Source organism: Juglans regia, chromosome 13 (genome assembly GCF_001411555.2).
Source record: "Juglans regia cultivar Chandler chromosome 13, Walnut 2.0, whole genome shotgun sequence".
NCBI classification, from domain to species: Eukaryota; Viridiplantae; Streptophyta; class Magnoliopsida; order Fagales; family Juglandaceae; genus Juglans; species Juglans regia.
In genome coordinates, this window is record NC_049913.1 from 2,860,408 (window position 1) to 2,883,170 (window position 22,763).

Below are 22,763 nucleotides of genomic sequence, written 5' to 3' on the forward strand. Positions count from 1 at the left end.
TTAGTTTTCATTAACGTTATACAGTTGATTTTATTTTTGCATTCTTCTCGAATACCTATTTATGTTAAATTTTTGATTATCTCACAGGTTGGTTTGGCAAACATCTTGGAGCGCGTAGTGGAGACCCTCAGAGAGAGGTACGAGGTGTCATATCTTTTCTTAAAACCAGTTTCCAAAAAGGAAGCTCCTGATTACCACGACATCATTAAGCGCCCCATGGACCTGGCCACAATCAAGGAGAAGGTGCGGAAGATGGAATACAAGAGCAGGGAGGATTTCCGGCACGATGTGTGGCAGATCACATACAATGCCCACAAATACAATGATGGGCGCAATCCAGGGATTCCTCCCCTTGCAGATCAGCTTTTGGAGCTTTGCGATTATTTATTAATTGAGAACGATGAAAGTTTGACCGAAGCTGAAGCTGGTATCGAGTACAGGGATTAGGTAATATTGATATTAACTCTTAGATTAGGTAAGATTGATTACAGGAATTATTTCATGGAAGCCCCCACTTTGGTGGATCAATTTTTAGTGCCTGGGGGTTTTCATGGTTTGTAGATTACCATACCTCAATTGCATCGTTGGAAAGGATCTGAAAAGAGAGAATGAATTACTTCCCCCCTGTTCATATGTGTACATATATATAGGTTAGAACAGTTAATCAGCAGCAACATGAAAGAAGGCTTCAGAGTTGTATTATGGAAAATCAATTTGTTTGTGATGTACGTCGAACCACTAACTCGAGATTTGGGCAGCTGTTTCCACTGTTAACTGTCACAGCTAGGGGAGTATTCTACCAAAGTAATTATGAGCAATCTAATATATCTGTTATATGCTTTTGGTCAGATAACAATATTTTTAATTTTGAAAAATCTCATATATTATATATATTTTTCTTTTTCTTTTTCTTTTTTTTTTTATAATTTTTTTTATTTTACTCGGGGAAGGGAATTGGTTTGATTTAGAAAATTCATGCCTCGAAAGCAATCAGAGGTGGATTAAACTTCGAGGCTGTTTATCATTTTTCTTTATTTAATTAAGTGAATACAACAAAACGAGAAAGAAACAGTCTCCACTTTAATCCCCACACACAAGTGGATCAAGCGCCACAGATATCCATATATTACATTAGTGTACCACCTTGCATTCCAGTGTCAACACAGCCAAATGATTATTCAAAACAAAACAAAACAAAACACAACCAAATGAAAAAAATTAACCCATAGGACTCCTACATCCATCACACCATGGAGAGACCGACCTGGCTATTCGGTATATCCCTCACACTCTCTCGAGTCTCAACCCCACCATTGGTGTACTGCAACTCCCTCATCCCTCAGCCTTCCATGCAAAGCCAAGCACTCCCAATAAGCCCTCTTGCCCTTCTCTCTCTCTCCACCCTTCCACCAGTGATTCTTGCACTCCAAAAACAATTCATCCACCAAACAGATGCTCCTCCTCTTTATCATCTCCTCCACCACTTCTGCTTCTGCCTTCAACACCACATACTCCTCTTCCTTCACATTCTTCACTAACCAATCCGAAACCTCCACACTGGAAACCGCCACCCTGCCCAGCCCTTCTTCAGGCACTGCCTGGTCAAGATTGTAAACCTCAAATTCTTGGTTCCTCTTTGGATAATTTTGCCGAAACCATTCAGTTACACCGATATTCTCTTCAGCCAAGCCCACACCAATGAAAACTCTTCGCTTATAATCTTCAAGAGTATCCCCCAACAAGTCAGACAGGAACCTGATTTTCTTCAAGTAATTGGTTGATTTCATTAAAGCCCTTCTCGGTGGCTCCAGCAATACATCTTCAAGGCTCTCTAACTTGGCCTTCTTGGCCTCCGACGCCATTTGGCAAAGGCGCCGCCTTGTGGAGGACTCCACCTGCTCGTTGGACGGACCAACTTTCCTTAATGCCATAATGGTGGAATCATAGCGCCGAAGATAAACGATCCTATAATTAGATTGCTTTCGGAAACCGGTTTTGGGGTTACTGCTCAATGGAACAGCCACAATTCCACCAGTCTTCACAACACGGTCGACAAATTTAGTGTCCACGATACCGGATGTGAACACGAAATCAAATGTCTCTTCCGAGATCGAGTTTTGTCCCTTCAGATCAGAATCCATTACCACGTCGATCACGCCATTGTGAAAATGCTGCTGCAGATTATGAATCATTCCCGCGATGCCGGGGCACACAATGAGAGCCTTATCGCTCTTTCTCAATAGGCCTTCACTGGCCAAATCTCGGAAAACAGAAGTAAATAGATTGGAATTGGTCGCATCAGATCCACTGTTAGCTTCAGACCGTTCTCTGATAATAGATACGACGTAAGGCAACGTGAGAATAACCAATGCCAAGAACACCGACCGAGAAAGATTGCGCAAAACCCGTGAATCGGGAAGCTGAATCACCATTAGGGTATCGGAATTCATACCCGTTCTTCCAACATTCAAGTGCTTCATTTTGTTTTCGGTCTTGGCTCCAAGCCCACGAGCCAATTCCATGACTTCCTTGACCTTTGTGCTCAAGTTCTATAAACAGAAGAGGTTCTCAGAAACTCGAAATCCGATCTATGTGAACAAGAGCTTGATTCTCCAATTGGGAGAACACCCAGATGCAAAACGTTGAAGATTGTGAGGAAAACAGTGGAAATAAATGGACTCTAACGGGTGCAAAATCTGGATGCAGTGTGGTTACCACCCACGAGGGCCACACGGGTGCTTCGGATTCTATACCAAAGGAAAAACAGCTGCCTCATCCTCTCGACCTCCATGTCTTTTTTCATAAGCTGTGGTTATTCTTCACCAACCCAGATCAGTGGCGTTTTACATTTCAAATTTCACATAGATGTCTAGTAATAGATCATCCAAAAGTCTGAATTCTGAAACACAACCACCGTCACAGACCTGAGTAGGCGAAGAAATGGACGAGAAAAACGAGAAAGAGAGTTGGATTGTGGAAACTCGGAAAGTGTGTATAACTTTGATGGGTAGGTTAGATAGATAGGAAAAAGGAGAGGAATTTATTCGGAGAGAAGAGTGGCAAGGAAGTAGGAGATGAGTTGTGCGTTGTCGTTTGCAGAGGAAGGTGTTTGCTTTATTTAGGAGTTAGCATGACGCGTGGGAGCAGGGTTTCAGTTCCGTGATTCCTTCGGAAATGGTAAAAAGATCAAGGATGTGAGGTGCAGAAGAATGGCACTATCCTTTTGCTACTAAATATAGAGAGGGAATTGGTACTCTATCCCTTGAACTAGTGATTTTCCATCGCATATCATCTATCCTATGTAATGTATATATACAGTTTTAAAATGTGTAACTGTATATTTCTTTTGAAAAAAATGATTAAATCAGATATTTATATAAAAAAAATTATTATTATTATTATTATTATTTTTTACGGTAAACCCCATATTTTTTCAAAAAAGGCATGAAAAGCTTAGATATTTCAAAGCTATATATAACATTACTCTATCAAAATTGTATTTATCATTTTTCTTATTAGATAAGTTGTGCGGTATGGAGATACTCTTATATTTTCTATGGTGTTGGCATCCTCTTGATTTCTCACCAAAATTTGAGGTTTAATGGACCCATAATAATGAATGAATGAAAAGGGCCATTTAAAGTCATAACTACCCGGTTTGGATTTAAGAAACAATTCATTTTATTTTATTATTATAATTTTTTTAAATTTTTACATAAAATATAATAAACAATTCAATTTTTTCTAATAACAAAATAATAATAATAATAATAAATAATATTCTAATAATATTTTATTCAACTTTTAATTTTAATCTAAAATCATCTCATTTCATTTCACTATCCAAATCTCACCTAAATCAATTTGTCTAATCTTATATAAGTTTATTTAGATTTTGTTGGAGTGTTGAAGTGATTTTAGATGATCTGAATTGATCTGTAAATAATAGTGAGTTAAAATATTTTATTGAATTTTGTTGGTCAATTGAGATGTGTTTAAGGCATCATTTGGTTACCTAACTCCTCTCAACTCATCATTATAATTTTTTTTAATTTTAACATAAAATATAATAAACAATTCAATTTTTTTAAATCTCAAAATAATAATAATATTAAAAAATAATATTCTAATAATATTTTATCATCTCAACTCAACTCAATTCAACTCACTTTAATATTCAAACACAACTTAAATATATGAAATATATTGAGATATATTTTAATTTTTTATAAATAATTAAAAATAATAATACTTTCTGATTGATTTAAAATAGGTTGAGCCTCAGCACCCAAACATACCAACTAGAACAAGACCAATAGGGTACAAAGTATCATAGATGCTCAGGTTAGGGTGTCTCATGTCCCACATGGGTGCCCCACTATGTTCGGTCTATTTGTGTCGATAGAATGCAGCCTAGGGTGCTCAGGTATATGGCTCATAATGGCTGTAAAAAAAAAGGGAAAACCGGTGAATCAGACCGATCTGGTATCGGTTCATATTTACCAAAATCAGTTGAAAATTAGTCCGTTTCCATTTTAGTTTTTAGAACATCGGTTTGAACTGAATCAAATTAGTACATATATATATATATATATTATTTTTATTTTTTTATGTTATATATAAAATAATCTGTTATATTATATTATATGTTAAATTGTTAATTATTATAATAATAAATTTTAAAATCTTATTATTTACTTATATTAATCTTATAATATAAAATCAATATAATATTTGATATAATATAACATAAAATTAATTTTATAAATCTTAATATGACACTTGATTATGATATAACATAAATTAATCTTCTAATTTTTAATATAACATTTGAATTTGATACAATATATAAATTTGAATTTTATAACATAATATTAATATAACATAAAATTAGAGATATGGGTCAATCATTTGCTAAAGTTTGTTTGGAATATGATTTCATTTATCGTAAAATTGAAAAAACTGGACCGAAATTTATTTGGGGTGAATCCGTCCAATATCGGTTCTTATATTTTTAAAACCAATAAATATCGATTTGGTTCTAAAAAATGTTTAAAACCGAATAAAACCAGACTGATTATATCCCTACTCAGGCCGACCCTGCACCCCTTCTCTTATACCCTTGTTTGGATTATCTACACTTCAATTAAGAAAATAAAAATAAAAATATTAATACTTTTTCTTAATCTTTTTAGAGTCTATTTCGATGACGAGCTGAAATAAAGCTGAGAATATAGAAAATATTAACTCTACTTATGTCTTTCCCTATAATTGTTAATTTCGTCCATCTCCGTTTACCCTTGAAAATAAATTATTGTTTACAGAAATTAAGAAATTGTATATGGTGGAAAGACTTTCATATTTTAATAGATAATGTATTAACGTAAAAGAGGATGCTCGAGGTAAGGAGAAACCGTAGTCTATTGGTTTGGTATAAAAGAGTGAGAAGGGGTAAACCTAACTGACTGTCGATTGAATTCCCAAAAGCGTGATCAGCCAAAAAAATATGGGAGTGGAGAAGGAAGTGTTAAGGCCCGGAACCGGTCCCAAACCTGTAGCCGGTCAGAACGTCACCGTTCACTGCACTGGTTACGGTTAGCTCCTCTCTATCTCTATCTGCGTCAAAAGCCCTAAATATAGAAAACGTAGGGAAAGAAAGCATACCCATATCTTAGATTCCACATTTTGTAATATATTCTGTGATGAACAAAGTCATTCATTCATTCAGCTTGGCTGGAGCGAGGTTTCCATTATGATTCGGCTTTATGTGTAATGTAATTATGCGACTGATTTCTTGGACTAATGGGTCTTTCCTCGTGTAAGATTTTAGTAAATTAATTGCCGTGTTTGGATATTAATGCTGTGATAAGATTGGGAGATGTTTCAATTCAGGAGAGGTATCATCATTTCGAATTCCTTTTCAGTAGGTTGAAATGACCGTTTGCTTCCTGAAAGTTGGCTTTACGTTCAATTTGCGTCCATGGCCTTTCTTTTTCGTTTTTCTTTTTGTCTTTTCTTTGAGCTTCCAGTTTATTCACGGTAGCAATATACTGTCTTCCTCCCTCCATCAGTTGTGAATTGTTCTCATGGTTGACTCGAGAATGATGGTATAATCGGACACTCACAATTGATGGATGGAGAGACAACTACATTTTAAGACGATCAACACGAAGTTCGAAACTTTTTTGAACTTTTGGGAAGAAAATTGAAGCTCCACCGATGTTCAAGGACCAAAAATCAGCGTTTAAGTTGTCAGAGCCAAAGTTTTTCTCGACCATAATTTGTTCATTTCGTTTGCTGTTTTTTTTTTTTTTTTTTCTCATTCCATTAGGACTACTGTTTCAATTGCATCCATTGGTCTCCCCCCCCCCCTTCTCCCCTTTGGTTGTGCAAATGATATGGTTAAAATGACAGAGTTACTTGATGCCTTTCTGAGTTTTTTGTTTAATCTTTTGAAATGAACTCACCTAATTGGTAGAATAGAAGGGTGAGAGGTCTAGTGTAGTTTTTTTATTTTGTGTCGCCCATTAATGTTCTTATTTGTCACAGGAAAAAATGGTGATCTCTCTCAAAAGTTTTGGAGGTGAGGATTGTGCTTTGTTCCTTGTTTGCCTGTTTCTACTATTTTCAGCTCGTCAGTGGATTGTGCTTTTTTTTTCCTATGGGCTTGTATCTGATTTGGACAAGGAGTATTTATGTTTCATATTTGTCTCATATAGCACAAAGGATCCTGGACAGAAGCCATTCAGCTTCAAGATCGGCCAAGGTTCTGTTATTAAAGGTACCTGTACGATTATGTTCTATATCTCTACCACGTTGACGACAATCATTTAATGTTCCATCTACAAGACAGAGAATGACCAAGTTAAATGGCCGATAATGATATTCTTCTTTTATATGGCCTACAAAGTTCATAGGTACTCAGTTCTTTGCTGAAAGTATATTCTTGATACTCCGAATCCTCGCTGTGTATCATCATCTTTGGTCATCTCTTTCCTCTTCTTTGATCAACTTTGATAAGTGGATCTGGTACTGTTTTTGTTCTGTTGACCATGTGGAAGGGCCAAGAGTTGGGAGCAACCAGGTTTATTTGTTTTGATGAGAAACTAATGTTTGAACATTGTAGGAAGTTACATATTCTCTGTAGTGAGCATGTTTCCGAGATCAATGATAGAAATGCTTCTATATTGACCGTGTTGTGTGTGTGTGTGTGGGTGTAGAATATTTTTTGATCGGCAGATATAATGGATTAAAAATATATATATAATATTTTATAGAGAGACAAGAATGGACCATATATATATAATATTATAGACAGTTTAAAGATAATTCACTATAAATGCCAAATTATAGTACAATATAAAAAAAAAAAATATTTATACCTAACTTGTACAATCCATTGGACTTGAATCTGAGACAACCCATGATCCCATACTTATTGGGGGTGGAAGTCTGATATTAATCCAAAGGCCATTGACGAAAATATAACCTACAACCTGCTTTTTCCTTCATATCTTAACTTTAAGGAGTTTGTCTTTTTGGGATAGTGACTGCTTTGCATCGTTTCATGGGGTGTGGGTTTTGGGGTAATTTATTCTTTCTTTTTGGACCAATCTGTAGGATGGGATGAAGGTGTGCTGGGAATGCAAATGGGAGAGGTTGCTCGTCTGCGGGTAATACTCAACTTCTGTTCTACCTTTACTGTTTCAGACTGCTATATTCTGTTCGTGTCAGATAGGATGCATATTATATTAAAGTTTGGCCATCTTGTATATTGTGATGACATATGGGGCAAATTTTTTGGAGCTTTCACTACGAGGCTTTACTAACTCCATTGTCATATTTCACTTGTTTGTTACACTGACTTATTTGAAAATTTTCAGCTTTGTACTTCCATATAGGTTGGTATTATATTGGCACCCCACACATTTTGTTGTAATCTTAGAAGACCAGAAAAAAGCATTTGGTTCATTTACTCTTTCTAAAGCTTAGCATGTTCTGCATATTCGTTGGATATTCTGTTAGGTTCTTGATCCTTTCTTAAATAATGCCCTAATTTGAATCTCTTGTCACTGACTAGTCTCCACATCCTAAATTTCTTACTGTGCACTACCTTATGATCCGTTACTCTTATCTCATCAAGATAATTGCTTTAAGGTTTTCAAAGCTGAGTCCCTTGTATGCCTTTTGCCTTTTTTGGCCTGTGTTTTGTGAGCCATAAGTTGAAATGTTCCTTATCGAGCATCTTTGGTTCCTGTGATATTTTTTGTCAGTGCTCTCCGGATTATGCTTATGGTTCTGGTGGGTTTCCTGCTTGGGGTATACAGCCCAACTCCGCCCTAGTTTTTGAGATTGAAGTTCTGGGTGCAGAGTGACAACTCTCCAGGAACTTGGTAACTGTTGGTAAAACCACGTGGTTATATTCAGAATAACTTGCTTGGCAATGAACATGTACCAAGATTATGACAGAGAGATTGTCTGCCAACTCTAGGAGCATGATATAAATGTTATGTTCCAGCTCTAGATGCTTATGTGAAGTTAATACTGGGGTTGCTTATGATTAATACATTTTCTCTTGGCCTTCTCCATATATGATCCAAGGAAATCTATTTTCACAATTTTTCTTTCATGATCCATTCATAATGCATCATTTTCCCCGTTGTTTTTGTAATTATGATGACTGTGATACGATAGGAAGGGTGGAAATGATACGCTATGAAGAGATTGTGAAAGAAACATGGCGTCAGTATTTTTGCGAATTTCAACCACACATCCATTGCTTCTTTGCATTGATCGATTCATCCGCGTCAATGTTGGTGACTAAAGCCTCGCTTACATAAGATGTGGGGTGACTCCTAAATTTGTGGGACTGGTAAATAGTCTCATTCCAATTACTCCATTATCGAGAGGGTGCCGGGAAAAAAGGAAATCTATATCGAGAATATGCCATAGTCAATATTAATATGATTGGATCTGTGATGGCATGCATTGAATGACTGTGCTCGTGATGAAAGCTGATTTGTACGTGGGGCAGACGATCAACTACTTGGGTTGGAATTCGGCATTTGCATTGGCAAATCCGAGCCCCAGTATGTGTGGTTATACATCATGCATGCGGCTTTGTCAATGTTGAAATCTTGGGTTTTGACTCGGAATTCGCATTCCCAATGTATTACGGTCTTTCATAAGCCGGTTGAATTTATTTGACGTGATTCTCTTTTCCTGACATGTAGAGTAATTAACCAAATTAGGCGGATGAATCCATATACCTCATTCGAAACCCCTGCCTGTTCAACACCAACATAGACATCGTTGATCGTTCACCATTATGCATACCGTAATTTGATTGTGAGTGGTGATCAGATCTGCCAAACGACCAAGAAAACTTGGTAACGTTAGCAGGCAGTTTGGAGAGTCTGATTGGACTTCAACTGGGTTTAATTGAAGTTTTGAATAGACGGGGAAAATAGGAACCCTTGTAGCCATAGTAATATTGTGTGGTTCTAAATATGGTTAGACGACTCAACCTCCTTGCGCCCAATATTGATTGGCTATTGATGGTTTCGTTTGTGGAGCGTTGCAGGCTGTGTAGAATATATTGGGATTTGGGGGAACTGACCTTGTAAAACCAGCGTGGTGGACTGCTCACTTAGACCTAGTCCTCCCATTAATATGGAGGCCCCAAGTGTGCTGTAACCGACCGAGTAGACGAAACTCGATCCTCCTAGTTGCTTTGAATATTATTGCTTGTATATCATTTAGTCAAACACCTACGACTAAAGGCTGGTCACAGGACGCCACCCCGGCCAAACAACTAACGATAAACTGAATTAGATAGGATCGCATAAACATGCAGGAAGATTCCTTTCTATTACCTCTGGCCGGCCTCATTTCTTTATGACTACCAAAGCTTACCATAAAATGGCTTCCCTTCTTGAGCTTTCTCCACACACTACTGATCTCACCCTCATCACTCGGTGTTCTTCTCTACTTCCTACCTAAAACCCACTCGTCAAACTCCTCTTTTAAAAGTGGGACTTGAAAATAATCAGAATTAACAAACACAAACATGAGTTTCAAAGGCTTTGTCGAGGGAGGCATAGCTTCAATCATTGTTGGGGCTTCCACTCACCCTCTTAACCTAATCAAGGTACACATGCAGCTTCTGGGTGAACCCCACATCCCCAATCCTGTCTTTCAATCTACCATCCGTCCCACTGTTGCCCTAAACTCCACCGTCAGATATAATAATATTTCTTTGTCGGGTACATTAAACGTTACCCAACCACCTCGCGTTGGACCCATCTCCATCGCGGCTCGGATAATCTAGACTGAAGGTCTTGCAGCTCTCTTTTCCGGTGTCTCTGCAACCATCCTTCGCCAAGCTTTCTACTCCACCACCCGCATGGGCCTTTACGATATTCTTAAGTGTAAATGGTCTAATTCTAATTCAAACTCGGGTAGTTTATCTCTCATGTGCAAGATAGCGGCTGACCTTATTGCTGGAGGTGTTGGTGTTGACGTCGTAACCCTGCAAATGTGGCGATGGTTCAAATGCAAGCTAACGTACGCATTCCAATCGACCAACGCCGGAACTACAAGAGTGTGATTGACGCAATCAGTCAAATGTCAAAGCAAGAGGGTATTCCAAGCCTGTGGCGCGGCTCAGCTCTGGCAATGAATCGCGCGATGGTCGTGACAGCACGTAATAGCGACACCTTGGAGAGGGGTGTGATGGGGGATGAGATCGGGACCCACGTAACAGCGAGCTTTGTGGCAGGGTTTGTGGCGGCTGTGGCCTCAAACCCGATTGATGTGATCAAAACAAGAGTGATGAACATGAAGGTGGAGCCAGGGGTGGAGCCACCTTACTCGGGTGCATTGGATTGTGCCATGAAGACGGTGAGGGCAGAGGGGATCATGGCTTTGTATAAGGGTTTCATTCCTACCATCTCAAGGCAAGGCCATTTCACAGTGGTGCTCTATGTCACACTGGAATAAGTTCGAAAGCTATTCAAGGATTTCTGATCCTCCCAATTAGATGGTGATCAAAGTTGAAATATTATTATTATTAGAATCTAATTATGAGAACCAAAGATTGATATAGATTCTTGAGATTTATATAAGAAATATATGATGGTTGTTGCGATTCTTCTTTTATTTATAGTGATAATGGAATAAACAAAAATGAAATGATCAATATATATAGTTCGATGGTAACGTGATGATATCTTAGAGCCTATAATTTTGGTAATTGAGCAAATCTCCAATGCTAGCTAGCTTATTACTTGGTCATGGTCTTAATGATGGTATGTTAACCTCCACATGATGTCTATAAAAATATAAAATGTAAAAACTGCCAACAAAAGAACAGGAGGGTGATAGATGTCCAAAACCGAAGTCGAAAATTAAAAACAATGAGTAATGATTTCAACGTTAACTAGATAAGTGTTACAACTATAAATAAATTTTATAAAAATTAGTTCACAAACTTATATAACTGTAATAGGTTAGTTTATAATAAAAATAATTTTATAATTTAAAATATTATATCAAGTTATGTAATTTTTAAATTTATTTTTATAAAATTATTTTATAATTAAAACATTTATTTTTTCAAAACATGTAGTGCTGGATATGTCATCATTAACTGGTTTTTTTCAAGGAGGCATACATACATGAAATAAAAAATTGTATGTCATGTATAGTATTTGTACGGCGTAAAATTAAACTTTTAAAAGTCGGTTTGTTTTCATAATTATTTTTATTATCTAATTTTTATATATTTTTTAATTTTTATATAAAATAAAATAATTAATTAATTTTTTTAAAATTTTTAAATAAAAATAATATTAAAAAATATATTATAATAATATTTTATTTTATTTTTAATTTTTTTCTCCTCTCATATCATCTCATCTATAAAAACAAATATTTATTTCCATTAACTAAACTTCTTTTCTATATTCAATTTTTAACAAGCTAATCACTTTTTAAAATTAGTCTTTTCAAGTGAAATGTTCTATTCACTCGTGTCATTTCAACTTTAATTACCTTTATCTTTAGAATTAAACTTTTAAAAAGTCCACTCTTTTCTTTTATATAGTCCCTGTTTTAATTACTCATTTCGTGCGAGTTTTTCCTCGTAATTATGGTTCTACCTTACCTCGAGTGGCCCGTGCAACGACAAACTTTCCATGCACCCTCTAATTAATGCTAAATTCCTTTATAATTAAAATATTTTTTTAATTAAATTAGCTCAAGTTTTATTGAAAAAAACAAAAAAAAAAAACCAAAGAAGATGATATCAAGCGCTATGATAATAATTGTCCTCGCTAGTTTCTTTGATGATTACTTCTTTGGGCCTTTATAGATATATAATTAGAGTTTTTTTATTTTTATTTTTATTTTGGTATATAATTTTAATTCAAAATTATTCCATTAATTAGTTGCCCATGGACGTGATGATAACATAGAAAGGACATGATGTTGGGTAATTAAATCATCAAACTAGACCAAACGTGAATAATATAAATGATTTTCTTTTCTTTTCTTTTTAATGTTCTAAAATTACACCACTGATAAGATCTTTAGATATAAAGTGAAGATTTGGGTCCAAATTAAATCTAAAGTTTGCTCACACGTCACACCCATGGCTCCCCCCCACTCACTATGAAATTAATAATGGGTTGGGTGTTGCTCTCAACCACACTCTACTACGTACCACCTTGTCTTTAATTTTTATTTGTTTTCGAGTAAACAAAAGTAATTAAGAAAGTGCATTACACACATATGAATAGTCAATTTAAGCACATATATCAAACTCTAAAATTACTGACTACGTTTAGATATTGAGGTGATCTCAGATGATTTGAATTAATGTGAATAATAGTGTTTTATTTTTTTATAAGAAAATAAAAAAATAATATATCCCAACAATGATTAGTTTGAAATAAATTGAATTGATTTCATTTCAACAACCAAAAACACCTAAGTTGACCCACTTAAGCTTATATATACTTTCATATCACTTCGGAAAGTATGGTCGATCGGCTGTGGATGCTACGTTTCGACGCACTTGGAGATATTTTATTTTATTTGAAAAAGAGTGATGTATTTTATAATTATTAGGTACGTATAAACATACACATTAGTTATGACGACATGATCTGATCAATAGTTTTACAAAATTTAAATACAAATACTTTTTTTTATATATTATTTGATGTAACGTAGTACAAGTTCTGACATTAGCGATGCATGTACGTGTATGTAATTTGCGTGCCAATAAACATACTAATAATTAATAATATAATATTAGTGCCTCCAAAAGGGCAGACCTCTGATGATAAGAGGAATAAACAAGACGTGGTAATTGACAAATGTTCCCTCCACTCGAAGCACCATTGTATATATTTACGTTATTAATTAGGTTTAAATTAGCTTTTCATAATGTAATAGGTTTATGCATAAATAATTGGGCGGGTGGCTTCTTCAATCTCATGTTTCATCTCTCTTCCAATATTATATATATATATAGAGTAATTTTACATACAATTATAAAATTCGTAAATATCGTGTAATCGTTTTGAAAAAAAGTAAGCTGTTTACTATTAAAAAATTAATTTTTTTCACGTGAGTCTCATGTTTTATTCATTTTTTTTAAAACGATTACACGACAGTTACACAATTCACGATTGTAAATATTTTTTCTCATATATATTGGGTGCTGTTAATTAGTTTTGATATTCAATTTTTGGATATCTTAATGCATGCACGAGGCCAATATATTGGATCTATGATTATGGTTAGTGGACAATATATGTATGGAGCATGCACTTGATGCCTCTCTCTCTCTCTCTCTCCCTCAGTGTGTGTGTGTTTATTTATATTTTTTCTTACCCTTTTTTATAAGGTGGTTGATCTCTTGCATAATTCATAAACAATCCCTTGATGGCACTGTACATAACTAATTGGTGATGCCAATTAGACCTTGATGAGTAATGAGTGGGCTGGATTATTATTATTAATTAGTGAACCCGCGCCACATGTTTATGTCTGTCTCACTACTTTTCTATTATCATTAATGTTCTTATTATATATCATTCTTATTTTCATCATCATCATTTACCTCTATACAATCGATCTGAATATTTTAATTCAGCGTTTTTACTTGCAAATCAGTGTAAAAGACACCTTCTATGTTGTTATAAAAAACTTGTCCATAAGATTAAACAAACCTTATATTGAGTTTTACTATCCATCATCTCAGACACCACATTTATTTTTAATTTTTTTTAATTTTATTTTTGTTAAATTAATTAAATTATTCTACTTATCATCTATATAAAATACATTTAATAAGAAAAAAAATAAAAAAAATAAAAAATTATGTATAATATATGATATAGAGATGATGAGTAAAATTTATATTTTATATAAATATAGCAAGTGTTTTTTTTAACATTCGTAATCCTAATTTTGATAGGTTTAAAACTTCATGGTTATCAACGGTTTGTTATCTGTTACACCACGTGTAAAAAAAAAGTAAAATCATTTTACCACTTTAATCAGAAGGATGGGAGAGACTAGCACCATGGATTTGAATATTGTTTACAGGTGGAAAAGAGAAGAGAAGAGAAGAAAAGAAAAGAATATAATATAATATAATGGATGGCACGGAAGATGGGTTGGGCCAACAGGAATGTGTCGGGCTTAGCCACCTAACCATCGCACGAATCAACGGTAAACGAAGTAACTAACCACGATCAAGATCTAACCTAACCATACATCGGGGTCATCTCGATTCTACTGTGTCAGAACGGTAATTCCAAAGTGAAAATGGACAGAAATGTCAATTCGGTTTTTCTATATAGACCTGTGTGGCAACCCCCAATCAAACTCACTTCTGTTGGACTCTTTCTTTGCACCACCACTCTTGCTATCGCTCTCGCTCTCTCTCTCTCTCCCCGCCTGTCTCTGTCTCTGTCTCTCTCTCTCTCTCTCTCTTCTTCCAGAGCTTTAGAAGAAGAACCCGTTTGTTTCAGATCAGATCAGACCAGAACAAGATCTTTGAATTCTCTACAATCTCACTGTGAGTTCTTCTGGAGTTTAACTGTCTTTTTTGTTAAATAAAAATTACTGTTTCTGTTCTTTCTTAGTTACGTGTTCGGTATCCCCTTTGGTCGCCTCGAAAAAAATAGAAAATGAAATTGAATTGAACGTCTGAATCTTACCAAAAAGAATTACGAGCTTATGGGCGCGGTTTCTTACAGGAATCAGAAACCCGATTAAATTGTGCCTGCTCAACTACACGCCTTTTTCATTTACTTCTCTAAACTTTCTAATCGAAAGGTTTATTGCGGACAAACTAAAGCGAATACTAATATATATATATATATATATTTCAAATTTCCTCTGGTTTCTCAGAAACCTTGCGAAGGGTTAATGATCATAAGATTTTCTCACAAGTTCTTACGAGATTTTCTTACTTTTCATTGTTTCTTGGCGTATATTTTAATTTTCAATGTGCTTTGTGTCCGTTTTCGTGCTTATTCATTAGGATTTCCCAAAATCATTTCCATTCTACCCTCTATGTATATGTTTGTATTTGTGTCTGCTTTTTTTTTTGTAACTTTTTAAACGATAAATTCACCGAAACTGAGCTAAATACAAGTCAGTTGAGCGGAGGCCCATGATTTCTTGGTAATCAGGTGACTTAAAATCTGTTAGTTTATACTTCTATTTTTCCTTTTTTTTTTCTTCCACAAACGAAGTAAATACTCGTCCTTTTGGTTGAAGTAGTTGAGGAATTGAATAGAAGATACAATTCTGGTTAAACAAATATCTGATACAGGATTCTTTTTTTTTTTTTTTGGCCTTAATATCCACAATTCAATTAGGTGAATTTTGCGGTCTGAAGAGAGGGGGGGAGGGCTGGAGAAGTCTCTTAAAAAGACAGCTCAATCGAACCTATTTTCTTTTTCTTTTACCTTTTTTTTTTTTTTGCTTCAAGAAAAGTCCTCTCAATTAGATAATCACATGATTTCTGCACTGAGAGCTACTGAAATTTGTTTCGTGATCTGATCCTCAGAAATCAGTTTCTGGATCAGTTTTTAAAAAATAAACTGCTAAAAATACCCTTATGAATTCTGGTGTCATTACAAAACAACTTTGGTCTGGTAAGGCAAATGGTTTTGTATGGCTTGATTAAGTTTATATTCAAATCCACTGATGTTCTTTTATCAAGTAAATGAGCCATTAGTTGTCTTCTGGAGATTCTTCAATTATAACTATCACAATGCATTTCTTCTCAGCAATTTGATAATTTTTCCCACTGATCTGATAGATATGCACGTTTGCTACATTTTGTCAGGAATTTTGGATTCTATACATAGCACCAGATTAAGCAGTCGTGGATAATTTCATACGACAAAGTAGAACAGCATGCCGTGGTTGGGGTTGTCTGTTGATGTGTTTCGCAAAGTTGTGCAGTTAAACTTATATTGCAGGGTTATTCTGTAAATCAGTGTTTCCTTAACTGAGTCCTGATTAGTGATTTTGCTTCTATTGCCCCACCGCTCTTTGTTCAACTGTCCATGGGATCCAATCACCTTTTCATCATTTCTTATGACCTGCGTAGAATTAGCTGAAAAGATAGAGTTAAAACCTAAACTATCCCTTTTATCCCCCCCCTCTTGTTTAATTTCATCTCGTTTGTCAATCTACATCTGATTTTTCGTTTAAGGTCTAGTTTTGCCCATTTCCTTCTCTCTGTTGTTGGGTGTTTGTTTTGTGCCTATACATTAGTCAGATAGTCAAGGTTCGAAAGAAGTTATGGTGTGCCAAGCAGCAAGCCAAACTAGATTCCGGGCGTTAAAACATGAGAGTGGGATTGCAGGGAAACCTACGATCATAGTTAGAGTTATTGCATGCTTTCAACCTTTGCAGGATTGCCAAGTGAGTACAAGAACATATGCATTTTTGTTCTCTCATTCAGTATTTCTTAATTAGAAGCCTTGAATGATACTGTCTTCTTGTTGCTGTTTTCCAGGCTGAGTACTTCCGTCATTTGCTTAAACCTGTCACGTAGACTAATTCCTTGTTTCGCATCAAATTGAGCTGGAAATTGTTGATTTTTCTTTTTCTCTTTTTTGTTCTAAAAAGAAGCTGCAAGTTTTTGAATATTCCAGATTAAAGCACCAATCCATCTCCTGGTAGGTTTTAACTCCCTCTTACTGACCATTGCAGCTAAAATGATCATGTTTCATTTTTTAATGTACCTTTTTTTCCTCATTTTTAGGTGATTGTTTTACGTGGATGGTTAAGGCCAGTGAATCTCGGCTTTGTCCAGAGCATTCTGCTTGGAAGCCATCTAAACTGAATTTCATGAGCACAGCACTGTGCCCGAGGCAACAGGAACATTTGCCAACATGTGTAGACCCTGGCATTTCTGTGTCCTCTTCACCTATGGCACTGCCCATGTTTTCAGTTCCCATCATACCAGACTTGAAGACTGAACAAATTAATGAAGCTCATGGATCTATTCAGTGTTCACCTCTTCAATTCCAGGGCTTGCTTCCTACTCCTGACCTTTATCTCAAAGCAAAGCAATCTGTGCTGTCTAGTGTGTTTAATGGGAAGGCTGTGCCAAATGCAAATTCTGGGTCTTCTCCAAAGAGGTTTCTTATTTTTGATCAGTGTGGGAATCAGACAAGGCTAATTTATAATTCAGTTTGCTTCCCTGTTGAGAACCCAACTGCTGCCACAAAACCACATTGTTCTTTTAAGTTTAATGAGGAACCGGAAGCAGCTAGAGTGTGTCAAATTGATCCAAGCAAGTACACTTTGCAAGAAGAGTCTGGTGAAAATATAATAACTCGTGAGGAAAGCGAGATGCATGAAGACACCGAAGAAATCAATGCCTTGCTTTACTCTGATGATGATGATGATTGTGATGGTGATGACGATGAAATAATGAGCACAGGTCATTCTCCAATTGCTATAAAGAGGAGCCATGAGAAACATGAACAGGTTGAATACCTAATGGATGAAGTTACTGGACCTGACAGTCGAAACAAAAGGCAGAAACTACTCGATGGTAGGTACAAAGAATCGTCACCTATGGGCACTGCTAGTTCAGTAAAACTGGACAGATCTGCCGAGTACGATAGTGATGCTGAATCAGGCTATGCCATTGGCCAGAACCAAGCTGAGGAAGCGGGTTCTATTTTGGGAAAGGTGTGTTTTAAAAGGGATAAAATCCGTGAGACATTGAGAACACTTGAGGGTATAATTCCCGGTGCAGAGGGTAAGGACCCATTGTTGGTTATTGATGAAGCTATAGATTACCTGAAGATTTTGAAGAGCCAAATCTCTAGGAGCGAGCAAGCAATAGGTTGCACCCTCCTTGGCATGTTTGCCAAAGGGTTGGAAGAAGGGTGGAAAGGTGGTAACCCTTGATTTCTTGGCTTGAATGATTGAAACTTAGAAAGAAGTGTAGTGGCTTTGGTTTTGTGGGGCCCTTTCCATCTTTTCCTGAAGAGCTGTATATAATGGGCCAATAAAGGGAGGATGTAATGGTATCGAAATGCACTTTGGTTGCGGGGAGTGATGAAAAAATGGTGTGTTTTTGTTGACTAGAAATAATTATCTTTTAGCTTTTGGGGGATTAAAGATTAAAGAAAGTCGCAAAGATTTGAACGCATGGGAGATGTTAGTGGTGGGCTGTGCTGTAAAATGAGGACCCTTTTTCCGGATTGTTGAGAACCCCCCATGGAACAAGCGCATGCGTGTTTGGTAATCAGGGGTCCCACTTTTAATCCCTCTTTTCTTGTTGATTTTATGCTTTTGTCCTCCCTTGGAGTTGGTATAAAATTCTAAAGGGGCGAAGAAAGTTGCCGGTGTGGATGAGTGCTTGGAGTGAGAGCATAGTCTTGCATCATGCATTTCGGGCCCCTTCTTTCATCAAATCATGTCGGAAAAGGTTATTACTTGTTTTACATGAGGGGGAAAGTCGAGTCTATTGTACAGTGATGCGTGGCTTTGATTATTGTGGACGAGTGTGTCTTTTGCGAGTATTCCTTTGAGTCGGTTTGGATTGTTCTGTGGTGACTATTACGACTTTGTCAGTTTTTATGTTTGTGTGTGAAAATAATTGGGAGTGTGGATGCTGCAGTGGTGGTTGTGGGGATGTGGGCTGCTTTGCCTTGGGATGGGTGGATCGGAGTTTACTTTGGCTGATGTTTTGTTGTTCTTGTTGTCCAGTGTCCTATGTGACTGTCCTTTATGTTTGCTTTTTGTAAAATTAAAAAGATCTCTGTTGTGAATTTGTGGTGCTATCTATCTATCTTTGGATGACGAGGGGTTGGGGCCCTCCTGAGTTACTAACTAAATATCCCATTAATCCTTGGGTACCATCTGATGTTCCTTTCCATGGAATTTGGATTAGGAGTCTAGGACCAGTGCTTCTTGAGTCCATCTTGAATTCAATCAAAACCTTGTTTATTAAAAGAGAAATATTTTGGCTACCGAGAGATTTTATAAAAATAAATTTATAAATTGATGTGATTTGATGTGATACGTTAGATTGTAAATTTAAGTAGATTTGAAGTATCATATAAATTTAAGCAATTTGTGAGCTTAGTTTTTTAGAATCTTTTTATGATTATAACACTTTTGATTAAAAACTTGTTACAAGAGATGATATTAAAAAATATATATTTTTTAAATTAATTTTTAAATGTCTATCGTGATTCTTTAACAATTTTCATGGGTAATGAAACGCCTTAATTTGATTCACTTTTCTGTTGAAGTTTAAATTTGGGGGGCCTTTGAATGTTTGGGACTCGGCATGATTTTAGCTAAAAGAAACCTATGTAGTTTGGGCATTGGGCCTTGGCCTAACGAGTTGAACAAAGTGGTGTTGCAGCCTTCGGTTTCTTTTTCTAAACTCTTTGTGCCATAAGCCATAGAGCATGACATTTTTTTTTTTTTGGTTTGAAGACACTTGTCATGTTAGCCTTGTATGTTACTTGAAGTGATTATGAACTATTAATGATACCTAATTATGTTTGAAGACAGTTGCTTTTAGACCATTATCCTTTGTAAATGGCTAATTATCATTTGAATAAACTAAGTCCTATTGAATCCTTAAAAGCAATTAAATTCACTTTAATTAATTGTATGCTATCATCATGTAAAGTGAATACACATAATTTCATTGACACCTGCAAAGATGTCTGTCCTTTGTTGGCCCCTCCAAGTGGAAAGAAAAGGGCTAAAAAGAAATGGAATAAGCATAATGTAATGGACAACTCTAGCTTGTTGCAGTCTTTCTTTTCTTTGCAACCCCATAATTCTCTCTTTTAAACCCCCTCTTCTTTTGGTTTCTGGTGGCCATTGCCTCAATTGACGCATCTAATTGCGCCAAATTGCCTCTTTTTTTTCTTTTTTTTTTTTAATTTTTTATTGTTGGGGTCTGGAGCACATTACGTACATTTCATGAAACAAACAGTCATACTTTCATATATAATTTGTCATCATTATAAGTATTAGTAATTGATGAGTTTAGTGGTTGAGCAGTCTTTTTACTGTAATTAGTCCTCTGATGAGTAAAGTGATCACGTTGTTCAGGTTGCAGCTTATAATTTCTTGAACACCAACATACATTTCGTACTGTTCCATCTAGCAGTACGATAAAATTTAGAATTCAAACTTTTTTAACTTTTCTAGGCAAAAACGACAAAGAGGTTGAAACTCTATCTTAGCATGACCCATGATAACACCTTTACCTGTGTTCCAGCATTCATCATAATACACCTAGAAATATAGGAATCCACTTTCTACTCATTTGAGAAATTTACTTTTGAAATATGACTCTCATTTTATTATAAAATGACATTATAATAATATGACATCTTACGATACCATAAAAATACCATGTGTGCATACTCCAGTGAAAGATTATTGAGAAACTTGGTATATTGCTCACACAATTTTACATTTACAGTCACTGTATTATATACAATACAATCAATGTAATTGCAGAAATGAAATAGGAAAGAATGAGCCGTCAGTGGGTCAACTCCATGGATTATGGATGCTTCATCTTTGGCTGAATATTGCGTTGTGCTTGATCCCTGGGTCGACGTTCTATCATGATTTGTGGAAGAGGAAATCTTGGCTTGATTTTCGGTGGGGTGGATATTATCTTCATTACGCCCCCTCAAGTTCAACGTTGCTGGAAGGACATTGAGCTTGTGTCGAAGTAATCCAAATTACCTAGAGGCAACAAGTGCTTTAGTGAGAATGTCACCCAGTTGATCTTTCCCTGAAATGAACTGAACTCTGAGATGACGTTGGGCAACTTGTTCATGAACGAAATGAAAATATATCGTAACATGCTTTGTTCGTAAATGAAAAATAGGATTGATTGAAAGATATGTGGGTCCAATTTTATCTCACCCCAACGTTGGTGCTTGATTCAAGAAAATGTCAAGTTCTTTGAGAAGTCCTTGAAGCCAAAGAAGTTCTGTTGTGGAGTTTGCTAGTGCACGGTATTCAGCTTCCGTGCTGGAGTGAGCTATTGTCTGCTGTTTTCGAGAGCTTCAAGAAATTATGTTTGAGCCAAAATAGATGAGATAGCCACTTGTTGATCGGCGATTGTCAGGACAATTTGCCCATTCTGCATCTGAAAATGCTTGTAGAGACGGCGATATTTGTTGTTTAAACTTCAAGCGATAATTTGGTGTTGAGTTGAGATACCGTAAGATGCGCTTCACAGTTGTCCAATGGGTGATAGTTGGACGGTGCATAAACTGATATACTTTGTTAACAACAAATGAAATGTCAGGTCTTGTTCGTAAGACATATTGGAGTGCGCCAACAGTACTCCTGTAGAGACCCGATCATGAAATGGATCTCCATCAACGAGTTTAAAAGCATGTGTCGAGGACATAGGAGTGGAAACAGCTTTGGCATCAGACATTTGTTTTCTTGAGCAAATCCACAATATACTTGTGTTGATTGAGTAAGAGATGACCTGACTCAAAATGAGCTTCAATACCCAATAAAACATGAAGTTGCTCGAGATCCTTAATAGGAAGACCATTACTGAGCCGATGAATCAAAGAATTAATAGCAGTAGTCAAGGAACTTGTGACGAGGATGTCATCGACATAAATTAGAACTAGAAGTTCCACAAAGGTTTGTCGATAGATAAATAGTGAGCTATCAACCTTTGAGGAGAAAAATCCTAGTTGAAGAAGGCGAGAACTTAGTTTGGAGAACCAAGATCGGGGGCATGTTTGAGGCCGTAAATGGCTTTCTAAAGTTTGCACATATAATGAGGAAACTGAGGGTGCGTGAACCCTTGAGGCTGAGTCATAAAAACGGATCTAGAAATTTCACCCTGCAGAAATGCATTTTGAACATCCAACTGTTGAATATGTCATTAACGTGTTACAACAATAGAGAGGATAAGGTGAATGGTTTGTGGCTTGACCACAGGGCCGAATGTCTCATTGTAGTCAAGACCATGCTGTTGGTGGTAGTCATTGGCCACTAAACGAGCCTTGTGGTGCTGGACAGAGCCATTGATGTTGTATTTGAGTTGATAAACCCACTTGTTGCCAATTATATTCATGTTGGATACAGGTGGAACGAGAGACCATGTTCGGTTTCGTAAGAGTGCAACAAACTCCTCATTCATAGCATGTCTCCAAGCTGGGTCTTTGTTGGCTGCTATAAAACTTGTTGGTTTT

General features: G+C 36.1%; 4 protein-coding genes and 1 pseudogene across 9 annotated transcripts in view; 4 read left to right on the forward strand and 1 right to left on the reverse strand.

The window, feature by feature from the left end:
• The window catches only part of LOC109010417 (transcription initiation factor TFIID subunit 1), a 32,510-nt gene extending 31,657 nt beyond the window's left edge, over positions 1 to 853 (forward strand). For 3 of the 5 annotated variants that reach the window (XM_018991250.2, XM_035684533.1, XM_018991249.2), the window contains exon 24: positions 88 to 447. In XM_018991250.2, the coding sequence (XP_018846795.2) occupies positions 88 to 447 (360 nt within the window). Of the gene's footprint in view, positions 1 to 87 lie in introns of all 5 variants that reach the window. The other 2 variants (XM_018991248.2, XM_018991253.2) reach the window with 1 other exon arrangement.
• A 110-nt stretch (positions 854 to 963) lies between these two features.
• Positions 964 to 3,220, reverse strand: LOC109010420. The gene has a single exon (XM_035684534.1). The coding sequence runs from the start codon at positions 2,520 to 2,522 to the stop codon at positions 1,302 to 1,304; it is 1,221 nt and encodes a 406-aa protein (XP_035540427.1). The 5' UTR covers positions 2,523 to 3,220; the 3' UTR covers positions 964 to 1,301.
• A 2,174-nt stretch (positions 3,221 to 5,394) lies between these two features.
• LOC109010416 (peptidyl-prolyl cis-trans isomerase FKBP12) lies at positions 5,395 to 8,588 on the forward strand. Its single transcript, XM_018991247.2, has 5 exons — positions 5,395 to 5,594; positions 6,550 to 6,583; positions 6,720 to 6,781; positions 7,621 to 7,673; positions 8,274 to 8,588. Exons 1-5 carry the CDS (start codon positions 5,507 to 5,509, stop codon positions 8,373 to 8,375), a joined length of 339 nt encoding a protein of 112 aa, XP_018846792.1. The 5' UTR covers positions 5,395 to 5,506; the 3' UTR covers positions 8,376 to 8,588.
• A 1,481-nt stretch (positions 8,589 to 10,069) lies between these two features.
• LOC109010423 lies at positions 10,070 to 11,028 on the forward strand (annotated as a pseudogene).
• A 3,872-nt stretch (positions 11,029 to 14,900) lies between these two features.
• Positions 14,901 to 19,330, forward strand: LOC109010415 (transcription factor bHLH143-like). 2 transcript variants are annotated; one of them, XM_018991246.2, is made up of 4 exons: positions 14,901 to 15,094; positions 16,376 to 16,959; positions 17,054 to 17,216; positions 17,303 to 19,330. In XM_018991246.2, the coding sequence occupies exon 4, from the start codon at positions 17,320 to 17,322 to the stop codon at positions 18,460 to 18,462; it is 1,143 nt and encodes a 380-aa protein (XP_018846791.1). In that variant the 5' UTR covers positions 14,901 to 15,094; positions 16,376 to 16,959; positions 17,054 to 17,216; positions 17,303 to 17,319; the 3' UTR covers positions 18,463 to 19,330. The 2 variants fall into 2 exon arrangements, with proteins under 2 accessions (XP_018846791.1, XP_035540179.1); XM_035684286.1 differs by having other exon boundaries at positions 14,910 to 15,094; positions 16,376 to 17,216.
• Positions 19,331 to 22,763: the final 3,433 nt, after the last annotated feature.